Here is a 25,000-nt window from a genome sequence, read left to right on the forward strand (position 1 = left end):
TGCGCAGGAGCAGGGCGCAAGGATGGCCACGGCCGTGTACCAGGTGAGTGCGTGATGGCTCGCATGCGAGGGGTAGAGACGGGATCGCTGAGGAATGTGAGCGGCAGACCCTCTCGCTCTCCCTCTCTCTCTCTCTCTCTCTCTCTCTCTCTCTCTCTCTCTCTCTCTCTCTCTCTCTCTTGCTCTCTCTCTCTCTCTCTCTCTCTCTCTCTCTCTCTCTCAGAGCGCGCTGGCTGCGTCGCGGCGCTCAAGAATGCGCTGGCATGGGCTGCGTATTGTGCATTTACTTGTTCTGTACGAATACGGCAACATAATTGTTTAAGTGCTCTCAGATGCGTTCCGATGCCCGTATGTGTGTGTGTGTGTGAGTGTGTGTGTGTGTGTGTGTGTGTGTGTGTGTGTGTGTGTGTGTGTGTGTGTGTGTGTGTGTGTGTGTGTGTGTGTGTGTGTGTGAGAGCGTATGTGCGTGTTGCATGTGTGTGCCTGTAATGTGCGTTTGTCTATTTATTTTTAGCGTGTGCGTGTATGTGTTTGTGTCTGTGTGTGTGCTTGTGTGTGTCTGTGCAGGACAATGTTTTACCTTGTATGTGAATGTGGTCAGTCATGTCTGAACAGACATGCGTGTAGGATGTGGGTCCTCCGCTACATCTATGTGCGTGATGGTCATGGGAGAGTGGGGGGGAGGGAGGGGAGGGAGGGGGGGGAGGGGGGGGCTCTGGGAGAGGGGACAGGAATGGCAACAAACGGGAGATAGAGTGGACTGAGATGAACTGCTGGTCCGCAGTACACTACGCTTGTTTTACATCTGTACCGTGTTAGCGTCCGCTGGGTCCACATGCCAGTGTGTGTGCGTATGTGTGTGTATTCGTGTGTATGTGCGTGTGTTTTTGTGTACTTGCTTGTCTGTTTGCACGGCTGATTATTTTCTGAATACGTTGTGAGGCGGTCGGGATATGCATCGGGTTGTGCGCCTGTGTCCGACTATGTTGAGGACTGCTCTGTACATTTGACTTGGTGTTTGATGAGTTGGCTGTTGTGTGTGTTCAAGAGAAAGTGAGAGAGGGAGAGGGAGAGAGTCACATAGACAACATTCAATCCTCCCAATGCTATGAGATAAGTTAATAAAAGTCTAATGATGAAATTATAAAAACAGCCCTTCATAGTTCCGCATGTGCATGTTTTTGTGAGTGTGCGTCTGCTTAGTTAGTGTATGCTTGTATGTGTGTGTGTGTGTGTGTGTGTGTGTGTGTGTGTTTGTGTGTGTGTGTATGCATGGTGGTATGTACACTCACATTACAATGCACAATACAGCGCTGTACCTTCATGTTTTTCCCTTCAGCATGGTAGGGGTCTGTCTGTGTGAGGTCCTCTGCACGGCTGTTCATGTTTTGTGGTGCGTGGCGAGCCAGTGGCCAGAGTGAGTCTCCTCTCGTCTTTGTCTCCTAGCTACTTCCCCTCCGTAATGACTTTGCCCGAACGGAAAGACTCGGTGCACAACGTCTGCCGTAACACTAGGACCCTAGATTCACGTGTGTATGTGTGTGAGCGTGTGTGTATGTGTGTGTTCCTCGTCACACAGAAAGGACAATACGCAGTAGCACTTAGAGATCTGAAGTTAGATTTGTGCGTGTGTTTGTGTGTGTATGCCTGTATGTTTGCATGCCTGTATGTTATCAGCATGTCCTGTTTTAACCGGGTCTTAACTATGTGACCCAGAGGTCAAGACAGACCTTTTAAAAGGCAAGTGTTAAAGGGTTACAAGCATCAGCTATTGTAGATCATGAGGGGGTGAACATAAACCTGTCACATGTTTCTATTGTTTGTGACATCAGACCAGGACATTTAAAATGACCCATGCTTTGTAGAGTGTGTTGATGCAGCCACTAGCCTTCTCCTATCGGTTGTTGGAATTCCTAACAATGAAAGCACCGATGCAGTGCTCTCATTTTGGCTTTTAAGTTCTTATCTGCGTTTTCTCGTGTGTACAAATGCATTCTTCATGGCACCTAATCATGTCGTACACTTAACAGCCCGATGAGAGGTGTTTTGTGTTTGCATGCGTGGCTGCATGCGTTTAAGTCTTTATGCATGGCGTTCTGCTCGCATTCCATTATGTGTGTGTGTCTGTGTGTGTGTGTGTGTGTGTGTGTGTGTGTGTGTGTGTGTGTGTGTGTGTGTGTGTGTGTGTGTGACTGTCGGTATACGTTTGCATGCCTGTGGTATTTGTGCACATCTGCGCGTGTAAGTGTGTTCATGTGTGTGTGCGTTGAGCCGTGACCGTGACCTCAGTATTTCACAACGGGACCGTGTGATCTTTAGCACGGAGGGCGCCCTGCAGCGTGAGAACACCCCAGCACCGGACGGACAACATGTTGGCTCCCGGCCCTCGGCTGCGATGAAATCGCCTCAGTTTTGCCTTCAATCGCTGAAGGCAGAGGATCAATGGCGCGGTTACGACGCATTACAGGGCGTCCAGCCCAGACTTTACTTCACTTGACATCACTGCGTTAATGCCCGGCGTTTATGCTGACATCGTTGGGCTTCACTGCCAGCCCTGCTCGTGTGCACTTTTGTGTTTGTGTGTGTGTGTTTGTGTGTGTGGGTTTACCCATTCAGTATTGGTATTGGTCACTTCTTCTTAGAGCTGATTCATCAGAATAGATACAACGTTTGTGTAGTTCTTTTGTTTGGTTCTCCGGTTCGATATGGATAACGTAGATCAGGTCCCATGAAAGTGTTTACCCATCTGGGGGGCGGTCTAATGTGGTGATAGGCACCTTCATTGATGACATTGTAAGGTCCTCTCAAGATCAAGGCTGAGACCCTCAACTTGTGGTTTCGGACCTCACAAAACCCCCCACTTTGCGTCAGGGCTGAGCGTAGCTGTTAGGATCTTCCTCAGAACAGTGTGAGTCTGAACTTGACATACCGTGTGTTGGCCTAACGTCTGGCCGAATCATCGAGGCCAATATGCAAATCTAAAGGAATCTGCTGACTCATACTAGCAGTAACACCAACATTGATGACAATTTGACTCACGCGCCATCTCTGAGGAAGAACCACTCAACCGTACTATCTGAGTCATTTAGCAGAAGCTCACCAAAACATCTGAGCCCCTATCTTCTACCATCCGTTGTCAACACACATATCTGAAGATAGTCCTCTGCATAGTTGATGGGTGCGTGGCGTCAACACGGCATTGTCCAAACATGTTTGGGTTTCAGGCCGCCTACAGCTCCCCCCTTCACCCGTATCCCAGGGTTCCTTGGACAGGGGTGGCTCAGTGTTCAACCCCCCCACCCCCACCCCCTGCTTGGACAGCTGTTGAAGCCATGTCTGCTGCTGTTGGGAAGTCTGGACATCCACTGGCAAGCCGCCCGCCCATGAGTGGCTTCACAGCAGGCGTTATTCATCCTTACTATCTACCAGGGAAACAGAGCTCCAGTCACCACCGCCCCTACCTCCTCCTACCTCCTCCCTCTTCCGCTCACCACCACCCCTACCTCCTCCTACCTCCTCCTATCGCCTCCCTCTACCCCTCACCACCTCCCTCGCTCGTCACCACCCTATTTCTCCAACCACCATCCCTACCCTCTCCCCCCAAGCTCTCCTCCCTCCCTCAGCCCTTTCTACCCTCTCCCACCACCACCTCTCTCTCTCTTTCTCTCCCCCAACACCACCTCTCTCTCTCTTCCTCTCCCCCACCACCGCCTCTCTCTCTCTTCCTCTCCCCCACCACCGCCTCTCTCTCTCACCCTCTCCCCCACCACCGCCTCTCTCTCTCTTCCTCTCCCCCACCACCGCCTCTCTCTCTCTTCCTCTCCCCCACCACCGCCTCTCTCTCTCTTCCTCTCCCCCACCACCACACGCTCTCTCCCTCACTACTACCTCCTCTCTCCCCCAAACTCCTCTCTCTCTCGCCCCCCACCACTGTCTCTCACTCTCTCCAACCACCACCTTCTCTCTCTCCCCCTCCACTGCAACCTCTCTCTCTCGCCCCCACAACTGCCTCCTCTCTCTCTCTCTCTCTCCCCCAACTCCTGCCTACTCTCTCTCTCTCTCCTTCCCTCGCCCACCAACCTCTCTCTCCGCCACCACCGCCTCCCACCGACTCGCAAAATGACTAACCACTGCCTACAGTACGGCCAGCCCACAGACATCGCAGACAGACTAGACGTTTGTGTGTGTGTGTGTGTGTGTGTGTGTGTGCGTGTGTGCATGTGTGTTTTTGTGTGTATGTGCATGGAGATTTTGTTTTTGTTGCAACACTTTTTCAGTTTTCATTTTCGCTTCCATATCTGTCCATGTTTTTCCTGTCTTTCCTTCTGCGTGCATTCCGCTCGCTCTCACACACTTCCACACACACACACACACACACACACACACACACACACACACACACACACACACACACACACACACACACACACACACACACACACACACACACACACATACACACACACACAGACACACACTCACACACACACACACACACACACACACATGCCATAGTCTGTACTGTAATCAGAAAAATGCAGTATTTTATCAGCTCCTGTCGCTGCTCCGTCAGCCTCAGAGAGTGTGCATGCGCGGCGTGCTCGACGAGTCCGTCTGTGTCCTGTCAGGCAGTCATAACCGTAATTAGTCTAAACGCTTAACCTTCTTTGTCTTTTTGGATGAACTAATTAATTACAAGAGAGGGAGACAGAGAGGGTGATGGAATGGGTCAAGGGGAGCCCTACTGCCAATACATTTTGGCACGTCGACCACATCGTTTTTTTCAAGGACATTTGTTGTGTTTCGTACATCAGATAACGCAATGGTTTTATATATATATATATATATATATATATATATATATATATATATATATATATACATAAATCCTGCAGCATTACTTTCACATGACAGTGAATGCTTAATCGCTGGATTGGATAAGTACCCGTGCTGATAAATGCACTCAGATGTAACAGTAAGTAGTTGGAGTCTTTTCTGGTGTAACCAATCATGGGTGATTCATGAAATGCTGGAAAAAGTGCAACGGCACATTTATCTTTGCCGTTCTAAACACAGGTACAAGCTGCACGTCCGCAATACATTAGAGGTACAGATAATGTAGTGCTTTGGCAAAGCCTTGTGCATTTCAGCTGGGCTTTTAGTGTAATGAATAGCATCTTAGAAGAGCATCGTAAGGGCAAGCGGAGACGCTTAGCGATGCTTTTGGAGGCTATCTCATGACGTTCCTCGTGAGTATGGAAGATTCTGCAGTAGATATAACACACATCTTGTGTAGCTCCAACAATTCTATACATTGAAACATCAAACTGTTGTTGCTCCATTGACAACAGAATGATTTACAAGTGGTTTATAGCTTTTACTAAACTTATGAGCCTGTGGGTAGCGATGTTTTGTTTAGCAAGCTTCTTAGCAACCGAGTGAATTAACCATAACTGTTTTTGTATTGTAACTCATTAATGAAACTGTTATTACTGAAATATGTAGATCATTTGAAATACTTTCTATGGCATGAAGTCGCTCGCGGTACCCTGCAACCATCTGCTTGCCTTTACAATCTCAGACTCCATCTAATGGCCTACCCCCTAACAGTGGAACATTATTCTGAAAACTTTAATGACGGCTAATTTTTGTCTAAGTGGCTCCTCGCAATCAACCAAGCCGGGCCAGTTAACTTGCATAATGGTCCTCTATTCAACTGAGTCGCAGTTTAAAGGAGGTGGGGGCGGTTGGAGGGGGGGGAAGAGAAAAAGTTCACTCATATTTATCATCCGTTTTGTACAGTTTCTCGCTGGCTTTGATGCAGTTGGTTGAGTTTGACAAAAGAGTTTATATTGTGGTCCCCATTGATTTAGATCCCAGTGTGAAGCCATTGAAATGGCAATCGGCTTACGGTTTGCCGAGGCTGCCAGAGCCGACGTCGTTTATTTATACGCTCACCACACATCATTTATGGAGCAGGCAAAACTCAGTGCAGGGCCTTAATTCACCCTTGATAGCCACTAGCTTGAGAAACAGGGATATTTCTCTGGAAAACTGTAGGCTTATTGGATGTGTCTCCTTCGATTAATCACGCTCAATGCTTTGTTTGGTCTAGGCTTGCCCCGCGCCTTTCCACTGGGAAACCTAGTTATACTTTCACCTTAAATAAATGTCGGGCCGGAGACCTCTGCATCCCTGGGATGGGTGTTAGGCCTCAAGGGGAATTGATTGGTGGATGGGCAATGTGTGTTAATACTAGTCTGTACTCTGTGAGGGAGAGTTGAGGAACATGATGGATCAGTAATGATTGGAACTTGTTGCCATGATTAGTTGTTTATGATGGCACATCCATTCAAATCATTGCATGTATTTTAATTATGTTCACATGTAATTGACACGTTGGCATGAGTTGGGGTATGGAAATTAAGGAACGCTTGTATTTGTGACAGATGTTGACACATTGTTAGGGATCCTGATGTTTATAATGGATTCTGAATTAATTCAGAGGTCTATGTTTGCACGTACAGCTGCCAGACCACACAAGCTGGACTGAACTTTATTAATCCAAATCTCATTTCACTCTCAGATATTTGAGATCTTGGAAATTGGGAGCCTGGTTTTCTCGGACAAGATGGCCGACTTGTGTTTTGAACCGCTGTAGCCAAATGCGACTTCACTGCGTACAGCTTCGCCTCAGATTTGTGGCTGATTGCCAAGATCAGCTCTTGGCTGGCTTCCCCGCAGGGATTTACATTAGAAGTAGTTTGAGAGTGAAATGGCTTACACTAACAGATGACGACTTTGAGACCATATAAGAACTTTTTCTTGGGAAAGGAACAATAGCGGGGAATGGCTATCGCAAGGACAAAATCAGATTACCTTAGCGAAAGTTTTTTTTCTGTTACTGCTGTTATGTAAGGACTTAATAGATCTTTGGTGTTGATAATATAATTTGTATGTGGTGGGAATATAAATTGAATTATATTAGGTAACACAAAATGTATATTGTACACATTTTGTACACAATATACTAAAAAAACTGCCACAAGACAGTGGGATTAAACTGTAATGTTAACTGCTATCATAAGAGATAAAGTAACAGTGAAATGCATCAATCATTTCAGAGAAATCTAAAAAATATTGAAAAAAATAGAAAAAGAAGACAAACCCAAATCATGTTTCTGGATCACATACCATAAACCCAGAACAACAAATATAAGTTGTTTTGCTCGTTATCGCGGGGGTTTCCAGCAGATTGGGGCGTGGGGCAGAGGGGCCAGGTCCCTCTGCTCCTCCATTACAAGGCATGGGGGAACTGTGTGAACACTATGTGAAATATGTCTCCTATGTACATGTGCCAGAAGGACTGGGAAGAGGGTGGTGGTGGTTGGGTGGGTGGGTGTAGGGTGGGTGGGTTGGATTTTTTCTTCCCTTATCAGTCCCGTCTCTCTGAGGAATGTTTATAGAGAGCAGGCCTGTTTCCAAGGTTACGCCAGAACAGCCCTGTGTGTTTTTGTTTGCCCTCCAACGCTGATTGATGGGCATGGCGGCTCGCCGGCGACCATAAAGTCGGGAAACGCCTGTGCCAACCCGAGTGCAGCGCTCCCTGTGCCAGACTGAGGCCGACCAACGTGCCGAACAACCGAGTGGATGGCGGACAAACGGCTGTGTTCGCCTGCGGCTCTGTGGTGTCGCAATTGGATTTGACAAGTTGTTTGCGTTTTGATTGGATGGGTTGCTTCAGACTAGCTTGTTCCCTGACTGGTCCACCAAATTCATACACGCTCATACTCACATATTCACATTTTCTGGAGAAAATTGCCATGGCAAAGCCTTGATTCTATTGCCTCTGGTAGTTTCACTATTATTTCATCCAAAGACACTTTTAGATAAAGGCCATTACAGAGACGGTAAGGGTTAGGCATCGCATCTTAGGCCTCAATGATGCCTACATGCATTGGGGATCTAACCTATACTCTTTTGGTTTGGCCACGATACTATCCTTCCCCAGATATGAGATCGCATGCGCACGCACACACGCACGCACACACACACACACACACACACACACACACACACACACACACACACACACACACACACACACACACACACACACACACACACACACACACACACACACAGAAGAGTCACACAAACACATAGATGAGTGACAGCTGGCCCATCACAACCGGGTTTCCTGAAACATCAGCGAGGACTATCCATAATCCCCTAGGATTTCCTGACCCGGGTCTCTGGGACGTCTCCTAGCTGTCTCCCAGCTCCTGTCCTCCGGGTTGAATGTGCTTGAGCGCCAGCATTGGTTAGCGCAGACGCGTCTTGGCTTGTCCACTCGCTGGTGACAAGGGAATGGTGCAGCATACCTGGCCCATGAGGTAGGGAATAACACCAGGAAGTGTAGGGAGAGTGTCGAGAAGAGTTGAACATAGGGAACCAACATTGAATCATTATACTTTCAGGTCCTCAACAATACAGCATGGTACCTGTGGCACAGGAACACTGTGTATGCAGTGGTTTAGTATGGAACAGATATTTGACTGTACATTTTTCCTATGCTTGTAATATCTCTTGGAGAAATCACACTTAGATTGACATTTAGGGCATTTAGCAGGCGCTTTTATCCAAAGCGACTTCCAATAAGTACATTTGTCAGAAGAAAGAGAAACAATATATCGTTTTCATCACAGTAAGGATGTTCATAGAAACAAGGTGCCAAGCACAAACAATTGATTAACCCATTCCCCTTATACAACACAGGTGGCCGGGATAAGATGCTACACGATGCAAAGTACTATTTTTAAGTGCGAGGACGTACAGCATACAATTAGTGCGTTAGAGGGGTGTGTGGAGGTAAGGCTAGGTGAACTCCGATTCTTGAGTCTTTTGCAGAAGCTGGTGTGCGTCTCTGCAGTGAGTTTCCACAGTGCAGTGCCCAGAGACCACCTCCAGATCTAAAGCCAGGGCCTTAGTCAGAGGCATTGTTCTGGAGAGTTAACCTAACATGTATGTATTTTGGAGTGGGGGGAATCCCATGTCAACACGGGGGGAGCATAGAATTTCCACACAGAATGGTCCCAGCTGGGTTTGAACCCAGGACCTACTTACTGCACGGCGGCAGTGCTTACCGCTGTGCTACTGTGCTAACTTATGGAACTAATTTAAGTGTTCACACGCCTGTTCCTATTCGGGGTCCCATTCACCCCTTACCCCCATGCACCTGAACAAACTTCCATGCATCCCGAACACCTCCCCCCAATCATCCCTCCATCCCCCGACGACCTCCCCATCCACCCCCACCACCTCCCCATCCACCCCTATAACCTCCCCATCCACCCCCACCACCTCCCCATCCACCCCTATAACCTCCCCACCCACCCCACCACCTCCCCATCCAACCCCACCACCTGCCAACTCCACCCACTAGGGATGGGCAAAATTATTCTTTTCCGGGAACTAGTTCTTTCAGTTCAGTTCACTATAACGATTCGTTCGTTTGATTCGTTCGTTAAGTCAAATTACGTCATTTGACAGGGAATCTCACAGGTGTCTGCCCCCCCCCGCGAGACGGCCCTGAGCATAATTTAAGCGACTTCTAGGCTCTACCCCCTGTGAAAATCGACAAGATATACTATATAGTATAACCAAACGTCCCACCAATATTTATACCACTTGCTTACTCTCTATATGTCATTCATGGTTTTATATTTATAATTGTATCATACTTTACATTTAATTCTTCATTATTCAGGCATTACAGAACTTTCATGGTCATAAATAAAAAAATACGAACTGCAGTTTAATTTCTTTGTTCTTGAATTGACGTAGAATGGAGCAAAGACTCCTGGGATTGGGAAATGCGTTGATCCAATAAACAGATGGAGGTCAAGTCTATTTTCGGAAATGTAGGGGGATATATGAGTGGCCCCACGACGAATGGTATGACCCAAGATACGTCAGACAGAGAACCAGTTCTTCTTGTTTTGGGGAACCAGTTCTTGTCGTTCAAGTTCGGGATTCGTTCGTTGTGAACGAATCGGTCGCGACCGACTCATCCCTACCACCCACCCCACCCATCAACTCCCCATCCACCCCCACAACCTCCCCACCCACCCCATCACCTCTCCATCCACCCAGCCCACCTAGCAATGCGTGTGTGTAAATCGTAGCATTGGCTAAAACCCATCCGTCAGATCAGTGTGACCCCTGACCCCGACCCTAGTCGGGGAGAGTGGAAACAAGCTCTTCCCAAACGACACTGCGGTGAGAATGACCAGGCACACGGAGGGCCAGTCGGAAAGGAAGTGTGATGGGGCAGTTTGTCTAGGTATTTATGTATCATGACCGCAGTCTGAAGGGGGGAATTATTGAAGTACAGAGGCTCAAGATGTACTCACACACACGTTCATTGAGAGAATGGGTAAGGGTAAGGGGAATTGGTAAGGATAGTACCACTTGAAAGTGGCCCCCTTTTGCAAATGAAAAAAGTCGGATCATAATGAAATCCTGTTATTGCAGTTGTCTTGTTGATGATAATGGAGATAAATTCCCAGCAGAGGTGGACTTTGAAAAATGTCTTATCCAAACTAATCTGTAAGTAGAGTCAGAGAAGAGGGTGATAAGGAGGCGGAACGCCGAGATATAAAAATAGAGAGATGGGGGGTGAGGGAGAGAAAGAGAGGAGAGAATTGAGATCGGGAGAGGGAAAGAAAGGGAGAGAGGGGGGGGGGAGAAAGAGAGAGAGAGAGAGGGAGAGGGAGAGAGAAAGAGAGGGAGAGAGAGAGAGAGAGAGAGAGAGAGAGAGAGAGAGAGAGAGAGAGAGAGAGAGAGAGAGAGAGAGAGAGAGAGAGTTGGCATCTGATGTGTACCATCATTCTTCTGGGCTTTGATAAAACCCTCCAAAAAGCACACTTCGACCCTAGCGCTGGCACTGTCCGTCGGGCCAGCACCACATCAGGACTCCTGTTGCTGGTTACACTTCGCAAATTCAATTTGCGCATTGCATAGTTCTGCCGGGCCGTGCCAGATGCAGAGATCTGGATAAACATAAGAGTACTCTGGGCAGCTTCGTGTTTACGCGGCCGTTTAAATCCCACACTGCATAGCACGACATCGCTCTTTCCCCCCCCTGGATATAAACGTGTTCGCTCAGAAATCATTTCACGACGTGTGTTATGGTAGCGTGGTGTGCAGCTATGAGGAGTTCATAAGTTCACAGTTTGCTGTAACACACTTTTACAACTTCAAACAGAAATAAAAATGCTTTTCTGCTGTTGCCTCCTACCGATCAAATATGTGAGATATGTTATCTTTAAATCAAAATGAAATGCATCTTTAAACATCTTTGGGCCCTATCTTGCATCCAGCGCAATTGACTTTCTGCACTGATGCATATGTCGTTTGCTAGTTTGCAACTGGCGCAGAGTGTTCTTTTCCCTCCACCGCCACGCGTCTATAAATTAGGGAATGATCTTGCGCCCCAAGGGGCAGCTCGACGAAAGGAGGAGGGGAGTTATGGCGCAAACATTCCCTGGTGCTATTATGCAGTTTCAGAAAACAATTCCGCCACAAACTAGGAAATACCTGGTTTAAAGTCAGTGGCGCGTTGTTCAGATGCTATTTTAAGGGAGCATGCATAATGTTGCTTATGCACCTTGCGCATACACTCTGCTACTCTCATCTACCTAGCAGTGGCGATCCTAGGTCCACTTCCGCCCCGGGCAGCGATTGTTGACGGGGGGGGGGGGGGGGGAATCCCATGTCAACGCGGGGGGACCAACGGACTTCAGTGAGGGTATCACTCCGTCTATACGAACAAGTGTGCGCCTGCAGCCAGAGGGGGCGCCTAAATACCTATTCCCCACGCAATATTATGTCGTACTTCATTGTTAACCGCTGCGCAACGCATTTTTTTTCCCATGTGATTTGCCGCCCCCCGCAAATATGCCGCCCCGGGCGTCTGCCCGGGTCGCCCGTGCCTAAAACCGCCACTGCTACTTAGCCACACATTCTTGGTAAATTATTTGGGAAAGAACAGCTGATACAAAGGTAATAAGTTTTACTTTTAAATCAATGCATCTGCAAACACTATACAGCAAACACATATTTTCTACACACAGACATCGTGTACAAGCCCATAACTTTTAGAATTGATGAATATTTGATCGTAAGAGTGTTAAAAATAATGAATGAATGCGGGCGCGCGTGTGTGCGTCCATCTGTTTAAACACACACAAACTAAACACGTAACGCATGATACAGTCCGTGGCAATGTATATTAACAGGGGGACACATGCATATTAGGAACGATAATGCATACAATACTGGTAAGAAACTATGTTTGTTAATGTATTGCGTAGATCATTAAGTTACCATCACAGTTGCCGCATATCATATGTGTGTTAAGTTTTCTTTGCTGAAATTTACTTGAGGACTCAGTATTTCTGAAGTTGTGGAAGAAAACGCTATTCCATGTGTGAATTAGGCCATATTATTTGGCCATAAACTGAGCCATTTGAAGTTTGAAATTCATGTGGTCTGGCATCTGTCTCATCGGAGACTGCAAACACGCTGTCAAAATATCAACTTGTCAGATTCAAATGCGTTCATGGCTCTTAAAGGGGATGGGAGATGGCACTCTAATTTTTCTAGTTTTTATTGCACGTTACCCAAACCACACCTACGGGTAATTAGGCTACTTCAGACCAACCCTTTTTAGATTTGCGCCGGGCGCATGAGTCAATTATCCGCCAGTAAAATAGCAACATCGCCATAGAACCGCCCACAAAGCTACTTGCGTTTGGCGCTTCTCACTTGCGTTTCAGACCGTTAAAATAGGGCCCTTAATGGTTAAAGTAAAGATATATATCTGCGAGCAGCATTAGAATCAGATATAGATATAAATCATGTAGGTTATAATGAGTAAATAAATGAAACATTTCTACACCATGCCGCAATATAGAGCAATACATTGTTTCTCCCACTGTCTGTTCGATGGAAATACGGCCTAGCTTGAGACGTCTCTGAAAGCAGTTTTGCTGAAATTGATGAACAGAACAACGTCGGGCCCTGCAGACCCTCAAAGGTCGTTAGCAAGGATTCGTTAGGATACTAGGGCGCTGCGGGGTGGGTGGGTGGTTCGGGGAAGGGGGGGTGGGGAGCCGAGAGCAGCAGCATAATTGGCCTGTATCTAGATCTGGAGTATCTCAGTGGCTCGGTAGGAAACCAGCTGGGACAAAATGGCATCCCACAAGCACCCAGGCTCCTCTAACGTGAACCTTTGTCCGCGGGAAATGGACCTTGGCTTAATGCTGTTAACACAAGCGCGTACGGAATGCCACCGCACAATTACTCTTTTATTATATGACACTCATTTGAGCGCTCCCGATACGATAGCATCAACACACGCTCGCGGCCTGGCCCCCCTCTCTCCCCCCTATCTCCCCTCGCGCACGGCGGACAAAGCTGTCCGTCCAGCCGTGTTCTGTGAATGCTCTCAGAGAAGGGTTCGGTGCAACCATGAGGTCTGTCGTGTTTGTTGTTGTGGATGCTAGCCACGGTTGGTTTAGCTTCTATGCGAGGGCTTCTGCTATGCTAACGAAGAGAGGTTGGATTACGTAGTCTGCTCAATGAACCCATAGTAAATAGTACTGGGTAGTAATGACGTTAACGGTACTGGTTCGTTAGTAGGCTGTGACTACAACTTTGGCGAAGAAATAACATCACATATAGTGTTATGTTTGCAATGAACAAACGTGTCAGAGTTTATTGGGTCGGGTTGAGATTCAACATCTATCATAGGAATAGACACCGCAACCTGCAGACAGCCTATGATAGAGCTAAACAAAACACACACGCAAGCACCATTCAAACTTTTGATCCAGATCTATTTGAGCCTGCTGTTACACTCTCCCTCCACAGAGCCCTGACACATTCCTCCTCGCTCTGTTGTCTTTTGTGCGTGTCAGGAGTCCGTTTCACACAGCAGTTTCCTCAACCAACCCCCCCCCCCCCCCCCCCCCCCCCCATCCCCTGACCTGTGGCTAGCCCGATGCTCACCTGCAACCCCCCCCCCGCAGCTCCAGGTCCTGCTCTGGTTTCAGGAAGAGAGAAAAAATTAAATAGAAACGGTTCGGAAGCGACTACTTAGCATGAGGGAATGTGAGGTATTCCGGTCGCTCGCTACCAGGTCGAGAGTGCGGCCTGCCCACCGTCTGACCTTTACTTGGGGGGGTGTCGGGTAACGGCTGGGGGAGGCCCGGGTGTGCAGTGGTCTGAGGGGTGGGGGGGGGGGGGGGGGGGGTTGGTTATCATCAGGGATTATGTATTAACACGATTATACGTGTCAATGTGGCTTCTGTTTTTTTTAACAGCGGCTCAATGGAAAAGTCGGATCTCTTTACAATACTGGGTTTCTTCCCTGAGGAAATGCGTACAGAGGTGTAATGGAGAAATGTGATGGAGATGGATTTTCCTTTGTGGGGCCCTTTGTTTAATTTGTCAGCTCTTCGGTAAATCAGTCAATAAAACGTCAGTTTAAATGTCTTCACAGTAGGCCGATTATATTTAGATTGAGTGAGTTTTACTGGATAGTTTTAGGACTGCATGTTTTATCAAATAACCACTCTTTACGTGTACTTTCTTGTGGTAAGATGAGTTCAGGATTGTATTTGACATGAACACTTAAAGACATTTGTGTTAATAACCTTGACAACCATGATTCTGACAGATAATGTTAGCGCTAAACTGCCAATTTACAGCATTGCTATAACTTAACACATTAACACTTGGGAGCTGTGAGTCAATACTGGGCTCTCCTTTAACTTAAAAGCTTTCTACGTTCTAAAGACTCAAGCGCTTATTTGTGTCCCAACTGTAGTTTAGTGCTTGGAAAGTTGAATCATAGGCATTTTTTAGCAATTATTTTGTCATGTGAAAAAAAAATTGGACTGAAAAGAAGCTGAAACTGAAACTGGCCTGGCTCAGATTAAGACCACCCTCCCCGATCACAAAAAAACAACACAAATCAAATTAAAATAAATATGCAAAGGCATCAGTTCAATGTTTTGGGCCTAACTTTGTGTGGTGGTGTGTGACTGCTATGCCCTGACAAGGCTTATCCCAGGTCTGGTCAGGTGATGTGAACACTCTGCAGGCCCGGGAAGGGTCCTGAGAGTGCGGCGGGGGTGGAAAGTGTGATGTCATCACCACTGAAGGAGTGCCTGTAGACAGGACGGCCTGCAGGGGGGAACAAACACAGGCGATCGGTCTCAGGGTTTGACGTTGACACGAGTCACTGTAAGCTGTCTAGCTTGGGACTCGATCCATGATGCCAGAGAGACGTTCCTGGGAGCAGACACACATTCCCCGACACTTCTCTCTTCCCCCGGGAATGACATGCACAGCAGAGTTCATATACATACATGCCTGCTTTTTTTAAACTATTGTTGTACAAACACTAGCAATGGAATTGTATACTTAATTTAAGAAGTTTTACCCGTGATGTTGATGATTCATTTTTACTAGACTTGGCCAATCCCTGTCTTTTGGCAAAAGATAAGGTTGGTTGAGAATCATTTTTGTGAGGTAACTTTACAATACAACCAGTAAGGATTGTTTAAACATCCCAATTCCTGAGTTTGAGGAAATTCAAAGGCCACCACCTCTTCATGTGCTAATATTAACAGCTGGACCCTTATGACTTGGGAGGGAATGCCTTCTATCAGATAAAAGTCACTTCCTGTTTAGAGCATGAAATTCCTTTTTTCCCCTGACTGGGGATGATGCGATGGTGATCAGAGGGATAACAAAAATAATACAAATAAAAAATGCAGCGACCCAAATGACTTCATATCCTCCATGACCCTGTAATTTCATTGTAAAATGGCCGCCGTCCAGCAGAGCTTTTAGCTTGATTATATCTGTAAATACACAGACCAGTAGTTCAACACTGTGCTGTAGATTGCTCTCATCAAAAAGCTGACCAATACTGACCAAGCCATACATGGAAGTACTCCCAAATCCACTGTTTACTACTACTAGTGTTTGAAAGAGTACTAACTATACAAAATCGCTTTAAGATTTACCACACACAGTATATAGTATTACACAACACGTTAAAATAAGACCACTAAGAATGGTGATATAAGTGAAGTGTTTTCTCAGACAGGCGAGGAAGAATGTGTTTGCTTCAGGAGTAGCACAAACCAGAAGCGTTGTGTTCACACGCTGAGACTATATCGGTCTGGGGGGTTTACGTCCTTAGTAGAAAGTCCCTTCCTCAGAGGTCAGCTGTCATGATAACCTGGTCAACCTATAACCCAATATATAAATTACACACAAACCACTGAACTACACAACAGCAACACTAATACAGGAAAGTGGTCAGGGGGTTTGACTCCCAGTCAAAAGGTTGTAGTTAAAACCCAAATGTCTCCAGTCTAACTGTAGGTAGCCACCATGCCTAACTCCTACCGGCTCCTTGCCTGCTAAATGACCTAATAGTAAATAGTAACAGAGATGACGGAGAGAGTAAACAGCCATGAATAGGTTGGGAAATAGCACATGTATGCCGACAAATGTTTAAATGACACCAATGAGATATTAAATAACCAAACACTGTTCAAATGTATTTAAAGATGAGCTGGAGCTCATCTTTAAATACAACAATGCAGAGAGCTGTTGTTTCTCGGCTATAACAAGCAGAATCTCTGCCCAGATGAAGCTTCGAGTCTAATGTGAACTAAAGAGGGCAGATTAGAGACAGACGGCGGAAGGAAGCCACCATGATGACATCCCTCTCATCCTCATCAAGACGCAGTGTGTGTTTGTCTTTTACATTTTTCTTTTTTTTAACTCTCTTCGTCCCCGGGTTCTATTTGAGGGTCATTATCATTTCCTTCTTCCTGTTTACTGTCCTCAAGGCTGGCAATTTTACCTCCAAGCTCCGATAGCAGAGGGGGTAGTTGATTGGGTAGTAATCCGATTATCCCGGCAGTTCACTGACCGTGAGATTTGTCGTGAACTCGACTTGTGTATTCAACAAAACACCAGGGACTTCCCTGTGTGGCTGTTGCCCTCGATTTTCAAGGCCCTTTAAATAGACCTTTGCTCTCGTTTTGTAGCCTGTCCTCCGGTATTGCTGCTTTCAGCTTTCTTGAGAACCGCTCATCCAAACAACTTAACGTTTGACAATGCGCTTCCTTGGTTCCTCTGCAGTACACCCGCCAAATGTGAAGTCAGTCGGATGAACGGAATTTGTGAAAAGACGAAAGACAGACAAAAACACATAAATGCAGACATACAGAGACCTCCCCTTGGCTAAAATTCAGTTTTAGCCATATTTTGATACCATCCTGAGACCAGGGTCATGAAGATGAGAGGAAGAATATATAACCTACAAGATGACTTACATTTGGACCCTCTTTTAACTGTTCAAGCTGTTGTCTTACAAAGCCTCATGTGATGTGACCAGCTGACTGAGTTTGTCTTCTCTTCTTCTTGTTCTAGGTGTCCTCGTCTTGTGTTCCCTCCACTAACTATGAGCTGGTGAGTCCTCCATCTTAACTGTCATCATACTCTACATCACAGAAAGGCTTCATTGAATAAAACTGAGAAAATAACATCTGAACTCAACTCTTTGTACATTACAGAGGCTTATAAATAGGGGTCACATTTTTAAATCATTACCAGTGAGCTTAATACATGGACAAACAGTTGCAGTTAATATGTGATCACATTACAAGCTGCATGAAAACAGATGACTTTGTTTAGGTTTTTATTTTTTAGGAGGGGTGGCTTGTTCAAAAAGATTGAAGTTAAAGGCTTAAGTTCATTCTCTTTAAACCATGTTTGTTTTTTAAATATCATTAAACATTGTGAAAAGTCGCATAGGCATGCAATGATGCTGCCTGGGCCATAAAAAACATATCTGTGCTATGTTGCCTTATTTGGTACTTCGTAAGATGCTGTTTGGACTTGGACCTGTTTCTCTCCCTCTTTATCTCTCTCTCTCTCTCTCTCTCTCTCTCTCTCTCTCTCTCTCTCTCTCTCTCTCTCTCTCTCTCTCTCTCTCTCTCTCTCTCTCTCTCTGTCTCTCTCTCTCTCTCTCTCTCTCTCTCTCTCTCTCTCTCTCTCTCTCTCAGTATGTTGTGTGTGTACAAACTGTTCTTTACTTAACTTGGCTCACCAAGACAAACATCCCATGGTTATACCCTGTCCTCGGCTCAAAGTAAATCCTGAAAACTTGCGTAAACGTTGTGGTAATCAAAGCAAACCATATGTTTGTAAAGGTTTTATTCTCTGTCTTTTAACGTGAAAATGTCTTAACTGAAAGAAAGTAAGTTTTCCCTCCACCGCCGGCCAATAGGAGATGCCCCAGGGGGCGGAACTGAAAGCATTACGGCAATTGATTGGCCTCATAAAAGCCGATGAGCTCAGAGAGGAGAGATAATTGAGGCTGAGAAAGACTAGGATGATGTAAAGGCGTAACAAAGCAAACATATCAGCTCATCCATTTTATTGACCAGCTTATTCCTGATCATGGTGACACACATACACACACACACACACACACACACGCACACGCACACACACACACACACACACACACATACACACACACACACACACACACACACACACACACACCCCTCCCTCCTCCCCCTTTCCCTGTTTCGCTAGAGACAGTTATCAGGTAGAGAGCAGGGGCGTGGATAACACCTGCACAGTGTGTGTGTTTGGATTCGTCCATGTGTGGGAAAAATGCACAGGTGGTTTCTTCAGGTCAGCCGATGCTCCGCAGATGGTCTTTGGCGGTGTGTGTGTGTGTGTGTGTGTGTGTGTGTGTGTGTGTGTGTGTGTGTGTGTGTGTGTGTGTGTGTGTGTGTGTGTGTGTGTGTGTGTGTGCGTTCAGCTGTGCTGGGCCAAAAGGTGACCAGTTGGACTCCATGTTTGGTGAATTCCTCTCCGCTCCAAGAGAGCCAGAGACAGACATGATTCATGGGAATACTCAGGTGCACATCAGAGCATCCACTATAAATTCACGAACCAAAGAACAACAACAGATATGAATGTGACGTTGTCATCCCAGTTCCGATATTGGACTGGAATACATATTTCTGAGAACAATATACCCACTGTTATTGGTAAAGGCCAAGCAATAAAATCTCTTTAAACATATATATGCTACAAGGAAACAATTTGTATAATTTCAGTCTGAATTTAAAGGTATATTATGTAAAATTTCCATTTCAAATATCTAAAAACGTCAATGGTCAACCTAGAGAAATCTGTAGTTGTATTTACGGTACTGGTCCGTCATTTGGTTTCATGTTAATGGCGTCATATGCCCGTTAGCCACTAACCTCCAGGGAAACACAACAAAACAGGAATCCAGTGGAGACCTCATTTCCAGTTTCTAGTTTTCTCTTTAATTGTCGGAGAGAACTCCCCCATCTGTTATCGATAGTGTCATCCATACAATTTACTGTTTATTTTAAAGGGGTAAATCATATTTCCTTCCTCATCGCAGCTATCATTCTCTTGCTATCTCTCTATCCCACACAATGACAACGGACAGTCAGTTAATTGCCCATCCTCTGCATGCACTCTCTAAACAAAACAACAACATTTGGGGAAGAAGAATTGTCGTTGACCTTTCCCTGCAAAGGATACAGTTGGCCAAATTCATTAATAGAATCAATCCGGAGTTCAGATATGATTATGAGGAATGTCGGAAATACCAAATACATTTTGTGCAAAACATTTGTACAGAAGAGGTAATTTGCCTATTGTGTAAACGTCTTGACCAACCTATGACTATAAAGAGGAATGCTGCTATTTGACCGTCTCCTGGGCTGGTATTCCCTGCTAGCCGTTTGTCAGATCTTAGTTATTCAGAGTAGAGTCAAATTCTGTAGGAAAGACTGTAATATGTGTGGTAACATTAAAGTTACAGCAACGTTCAACATGCTCATAAAGTTATGTTTAGTGTGATTGTTTTGACCTTGGATAAGAGCGCTGGGCTAACCCACGATTGATTTCCCCCACATGACGTTATCAACAGCTGTTTGGGAAGTTGACTCATCTAATGGTAAGTTAGCAGTTCAACCTTATGATAGGCTATTTCATTAGAATTTAATGACATAACGTGACCTAATGCGACCTAATCGTGAAAACATGAATTTTTCCATAAACATGATTTCTGCCTGAATCACGTCAGATAGTTTTTATTTTTTGATAGAGACTTAAACTCCCACTCCCAACTCATGTTACTTACCACATCACAACAAACACGATGTACGGTATATGTTATTGTTTTTATTGAGCGACTCGTAGTGGCTGAAATTACATACTATATCTTGAAATGCATAGCATGTAGTGGATGCAAAAGACTTTCACATAGTTGAAACAAAAGTTTAACCATATCTTCTCTTAAACCCAAAATCAGACACTCACCATATATAGTCGATAACATAACATACTTACACTCATATCTGGGAAATAAGGCAGACAACCTAAAGCCCACATTTCAAGCTTATATTAAACATTTCAGTATGGAATTAAAAGCACCTGTTTATTTTTAGAAGTGATGCATAAAAGAACACATTTTGAGGCACATTTCAGTGGTCTTCATCACGCTGCTGGAGCCTGTGTGATAGGAAGAATGTCATCCGATTTGCCCCGTGCCCGTGTCCTGGCTTGCTGTGCCCGGTGCGACGTGCCGTCATGCCCGTCTGGTGGCCGGTGCATTCCTGAGACGTGCTCTCACCGCCGCATCGGCCCTGACAGGAACAGGCCAGGCAGTCTGGAGATAAATAACTATATCCACCACGTATCAGGATGCTTAGATACGGAGAAGGAGCAACGGTGATGCCCTCAGGCTCCGCTGGTCGAGCATGGCAGGGGATGGGGGTCTGATTCGCCCATGCTAAGAATGTAGGCCCTCACGTGATGAAGCATCCACCAAATTGCATATGTTGTTAAATCAGCAAAGGATCCTGGGTATTTCTGTTCGGTATGTAACTATATCTAAACACAAGCCAATCTCCCCTTTTTTCTGTTTCCTAGTGATCTTCAGACGCACGCACACACACACACACACACACACACACACACACACACACACACACACACACACACACACACACACACACACACGCACGCACACACACACGCACGCACGCACGCACGCACACACACACACACACACGTTCACTCCCTCACTCCCTCACTCACTCACTCACTCACTCCCTCACTCACTCACTCACTCACTCACTCACTCACTCACTCACTCACTCACTCACTCAATCTCAAACACACAAAAACAAACACGCACACAGACACGCACGCACGCACGCACGCACGCACGCACGCACGCACGCACGCACACACACATTTTTAAGTCCCGCAGAAGCCTTCCACCTATGACAGCTGGGTTCTCCCTGGGGTCTTCTGTAGAAACAGTGCCACTACATGGTTGATTAATGAGACTCCGTTATAGTTAATGAAGAAGGGCCAGCTTTGGCAATCAACCCTCCTGTGTTTAGACCTGACATACTTGGCTGAGTTTCCCATTTCGCTCAGTATAAACGAGGCATCCTGGGATAATATATTCCCCAAGCCGAGATTCCCAATTCCCCGACCTCGGATGATCATAAAAACAAGCATCATGTGGAAAGACCGGAGATTTGTAAGCGCTGCGTTATTGCTATTTTCTCAGTGTTTTATTGCGTGCCGAAGCTGCCTTGTACTGTATGCTAACGAGTGAACGTATACGAGTGCTTACAAGTTGGAGGTTTGACTTCATCTGAAGGCTTCTCTATTTTTTTAAATTATGCACTGACGGTGTTGTAAGGTCTTTTAAATGCGTCCGCCAAATGTTTTTCCACATATATTACCATAGTTTACTTCGTGAAAGAAGTAGGGCATTGTACTTGAACCTTGTTCTGTGTCTCAGTCTCTACTTAAATTAAGCTAATACTAGCTGTTTAGTTTAGCAAGGCAGAGGAAGTTAAACAACCCCCCCTGACTCAGTGCAGTGGCTTCCTAGCTCGCTGAAATCTTCTGGAAAAAGTCCTGTAACAAAGGAGATACGTAGCGGGGGCAAGGTGAGGACATCCGCTACTTGATGGTAGCGATAAGTGCTAATGACAATAGCTACAGGGCGGCCCTGGGACTCTGTTTTGATGTCTTTCTAAGACACAATGGAGGCCTAAACAGTGACGCCTGCTTAGAAAGCACTCGCTCACCACCAGCAGCAAAACAGTGTTGTTTTTCAGTCGCTTGGGCCTCATGACGTCAACGATAAGGGATGTATGGAATTTACTTTGCAGGATATTATGGAATGCTGCTTTGACGGGAGAGGCAGGATTGGGGAGTGACTCCTAGCTGAAGTATCCGGGTTTGATTCCCCCGATCTGCGCCTTAATGACATGCATCCAAATTCATTATTCATTAATTTCTCACCTTGGCTAAAGTAAACAATCGACTATATGATAGCAAACCGAAAAAAGAGCGGCAATATAAATGGGCTCTTGCGATAAAGAGTCTTCAGACAAGCTTCCATTGTGCAACAGTACACCAGATGCATTTTAACACAACACAGAGCGGAAAAAAGCACCAGCCATCCATCAGCACAAAATATTTTCTTCACCCAGCCACCCTCTCCCTCCCTCCCTCCCTCCCCTGGCCTCACATGTTGTCGGCAGCCCACTGGCGGTTACATAACGAGCCAGAGGAAGGCTCGGTTGCAGCCAGTGTCGGACAGGGTGGGGTGAGAACCTCAGCGGAGTCAAAGGTGCTCTCGGGCCACCGGCACTGCTGGGCTTTTTCTCACAGACAAGCCACACCCCACGCCAGACTCTAGCCCCGCCTACTGTTTCATGCTCCCTGAAGGAACATACCCCCCACGTCCTGCTGCTCTCCTCGGGGCCAATCAGGATCCCTGAATCCCAGGCATGTTAGTAGGCCCGCCCACTTTAAACTGATACAACACAACGCACGCAAAAACCAACACACACACACACACACACACACAGACACGCACGCACACACACACACACACACACACACACACACACACACACACACACACACACACACACACACACACACACACACACACACACACACACACGCAGCTTCCTTCAGCAGTAGCATGTTTGGATTCCTGTGACATGGCCCTGGGAAAACATTAAAGAACAGCTGTATGTGTGCGCGTGTGTGTGTGTATGTGTGTTTGTGTGGGATAGAGCGAGAGAATGAGAGAGAGCGAGAGACAATGCTGTGCGACGGAAGAGAGAGTGTGTGGGATAGTTGTGTGAGTGTGAGAGAGAGAGAGAGAGAGATAGAGCGAGAGAGAGAGAGAGAGAGAGAGAGGAGCGAGGACATGTGTCACCGTGTGAAAAGAGATGTTTGCAATCCCTTTTCTTGAGTGATGGATTTCTTTATAAATCTTGAGCCGCTGCCCGGGTCAGCTCTGCCGTGGCAGACTGATCCATGTTTACTGCAGCGCTCTGACATCCAGCGGCAGGTCCCAGCTCTAGTGAGAGGGAGCCGGGGATACCAGACCCGAGCCGGGATCTTTGCCTTTTTAGGCAGCCACCAGCCGGGAAATATGTTGATCCAGCCTCTTGCCAAACAGCTGTCTTTTGGTTTTGAAACCAAATAAGCAGTTTGTGTTTTCAGTCTTTATTAAAAAAGGTGGCCGACTCTGTTTTAACATGTCATGCTCTCTCAGTGAGGAATAACAAAACCATTTTCTGAAACCGGTCACATTGTTGAAACAGTAACCGTATATATGCTGGTCGTGGCCCTAACCACGTCTGTTAGGCTTTCGGGATGCATTTAAATGGAATGAATACAACAAACCTGCTGTGAGGATGGCATGGACTTCCCGTCTCTGCCCACTAGGAGGCACTACTGAGCATCATTGTTGTTGTGGAGTCTAGCCTCAGTGTTGGGTCACCCACTCTGTAGACGGCCAATCTATCAATCAAACTAATACAGATGATCCATTTTAAATAAAAACAGTTAATTCAACAGACAATTTAGAATCCAAAAGTGTTTAATTGCTTTTCTAGATCTTTACAAACATAAGTACCTAAACGATGTCATGTAAGTGTTTGTTGGTTTAATACCGTCAAACAAGGTGGGTAATCTAGAGAGGACTGGAGTAAGACATTAAGACAGTAAGCCTCATTCATCTCTCTCAGATGTCAGAGATCTAGATGTCTTTTCCACAAGATACCTAAACCTTCTCATTTACACTCTGGCTCTCCTGTTCGTTTCTGACATGTCCCAGTTTAAATTAGACCTTTAGAATGTGATTTAGTACATCAAGGTTCATGAACCCCTTCCTCTATCAATGGGTCCTTCTGTCTTCAGTTAGTGAGGGTGTGGAGGCCAACTTCTGGTCTGTCTCATGTCTGAAACAAAATTTATTTATATGTTGATATATGTCAGTTGTGCATTATGGGTTTCCTCAACCCTGCATTTTTCCCGCCAAAAAGAACGAAAAAATTTGTGACTTTATTGTCAGGTGAGGCATGCACGCACAAACGTGAACTGACAATCTACAAACACACCCAACACTGTCTTATAATAACTAGCCATTTAAGCTTAGTCATAGACTTTCTGCTAGTGGAGGGCAACACACACACACACACACACACACACACACACACACACACACACACACACACACACACACACACACACACACACACACACACACACACACAAACACACAGTGATACACCCTAGCATGCATGCACACACACACACACACACACACACACACACACACACACACACACACACACGCACACACACACACACACACACACACACACACACACACACACACACACCAACCCACATACATACATACATTCAAACACATGCATGCACATGCAACAACACACACACACACACACACACACACACACACACACACACACACACACACACACACACACAC

The 25,000-nt window shown here is 46.0% G+C and overlaps 1 protein-coding gene across 15 annotated transcripts in view; it reads left to right on the plus strand.

Moving 5' to 3' along the window:
* Positions 1–25,000, plus strand: part of tns1b (tensin 1b) — a 175,325-nt gene that overhangs the window by 77,741 nt on the left and 72,584 nt on the right. For 14 of the 15 annotated variants that reach the window (XM_030343418.1, XM_030343423.1, XM_030343430.1 and 11 more), the window contains exon 4: positions 17,527–17,565. In XM_030343418.1, the coding sequence (XP_030199278.1) occupies positions 17,527–17,565 (39 nt within the window). Of the gene's footprint in view, positions 44–17,526; positions 17,566–25,000 lie in introns of all 15 variants that reach the window. The other variant, XM_030343428.1, reaches the window with a different exon arrangement.

The sequence above is a fragment of the Gadus morhua genome, chromosome 20, assembly GCF_902167405.1.
Source record: "Gadus morhua chromosome 20, gadMor3.0, whole genome shotgun sequence".
Taxonomy (NCBI): Eukaryota; Metazoa; Chordata; class Actinopteri; order Gadiformes; family Gadidae; genus Gadus; species Gadus morhua.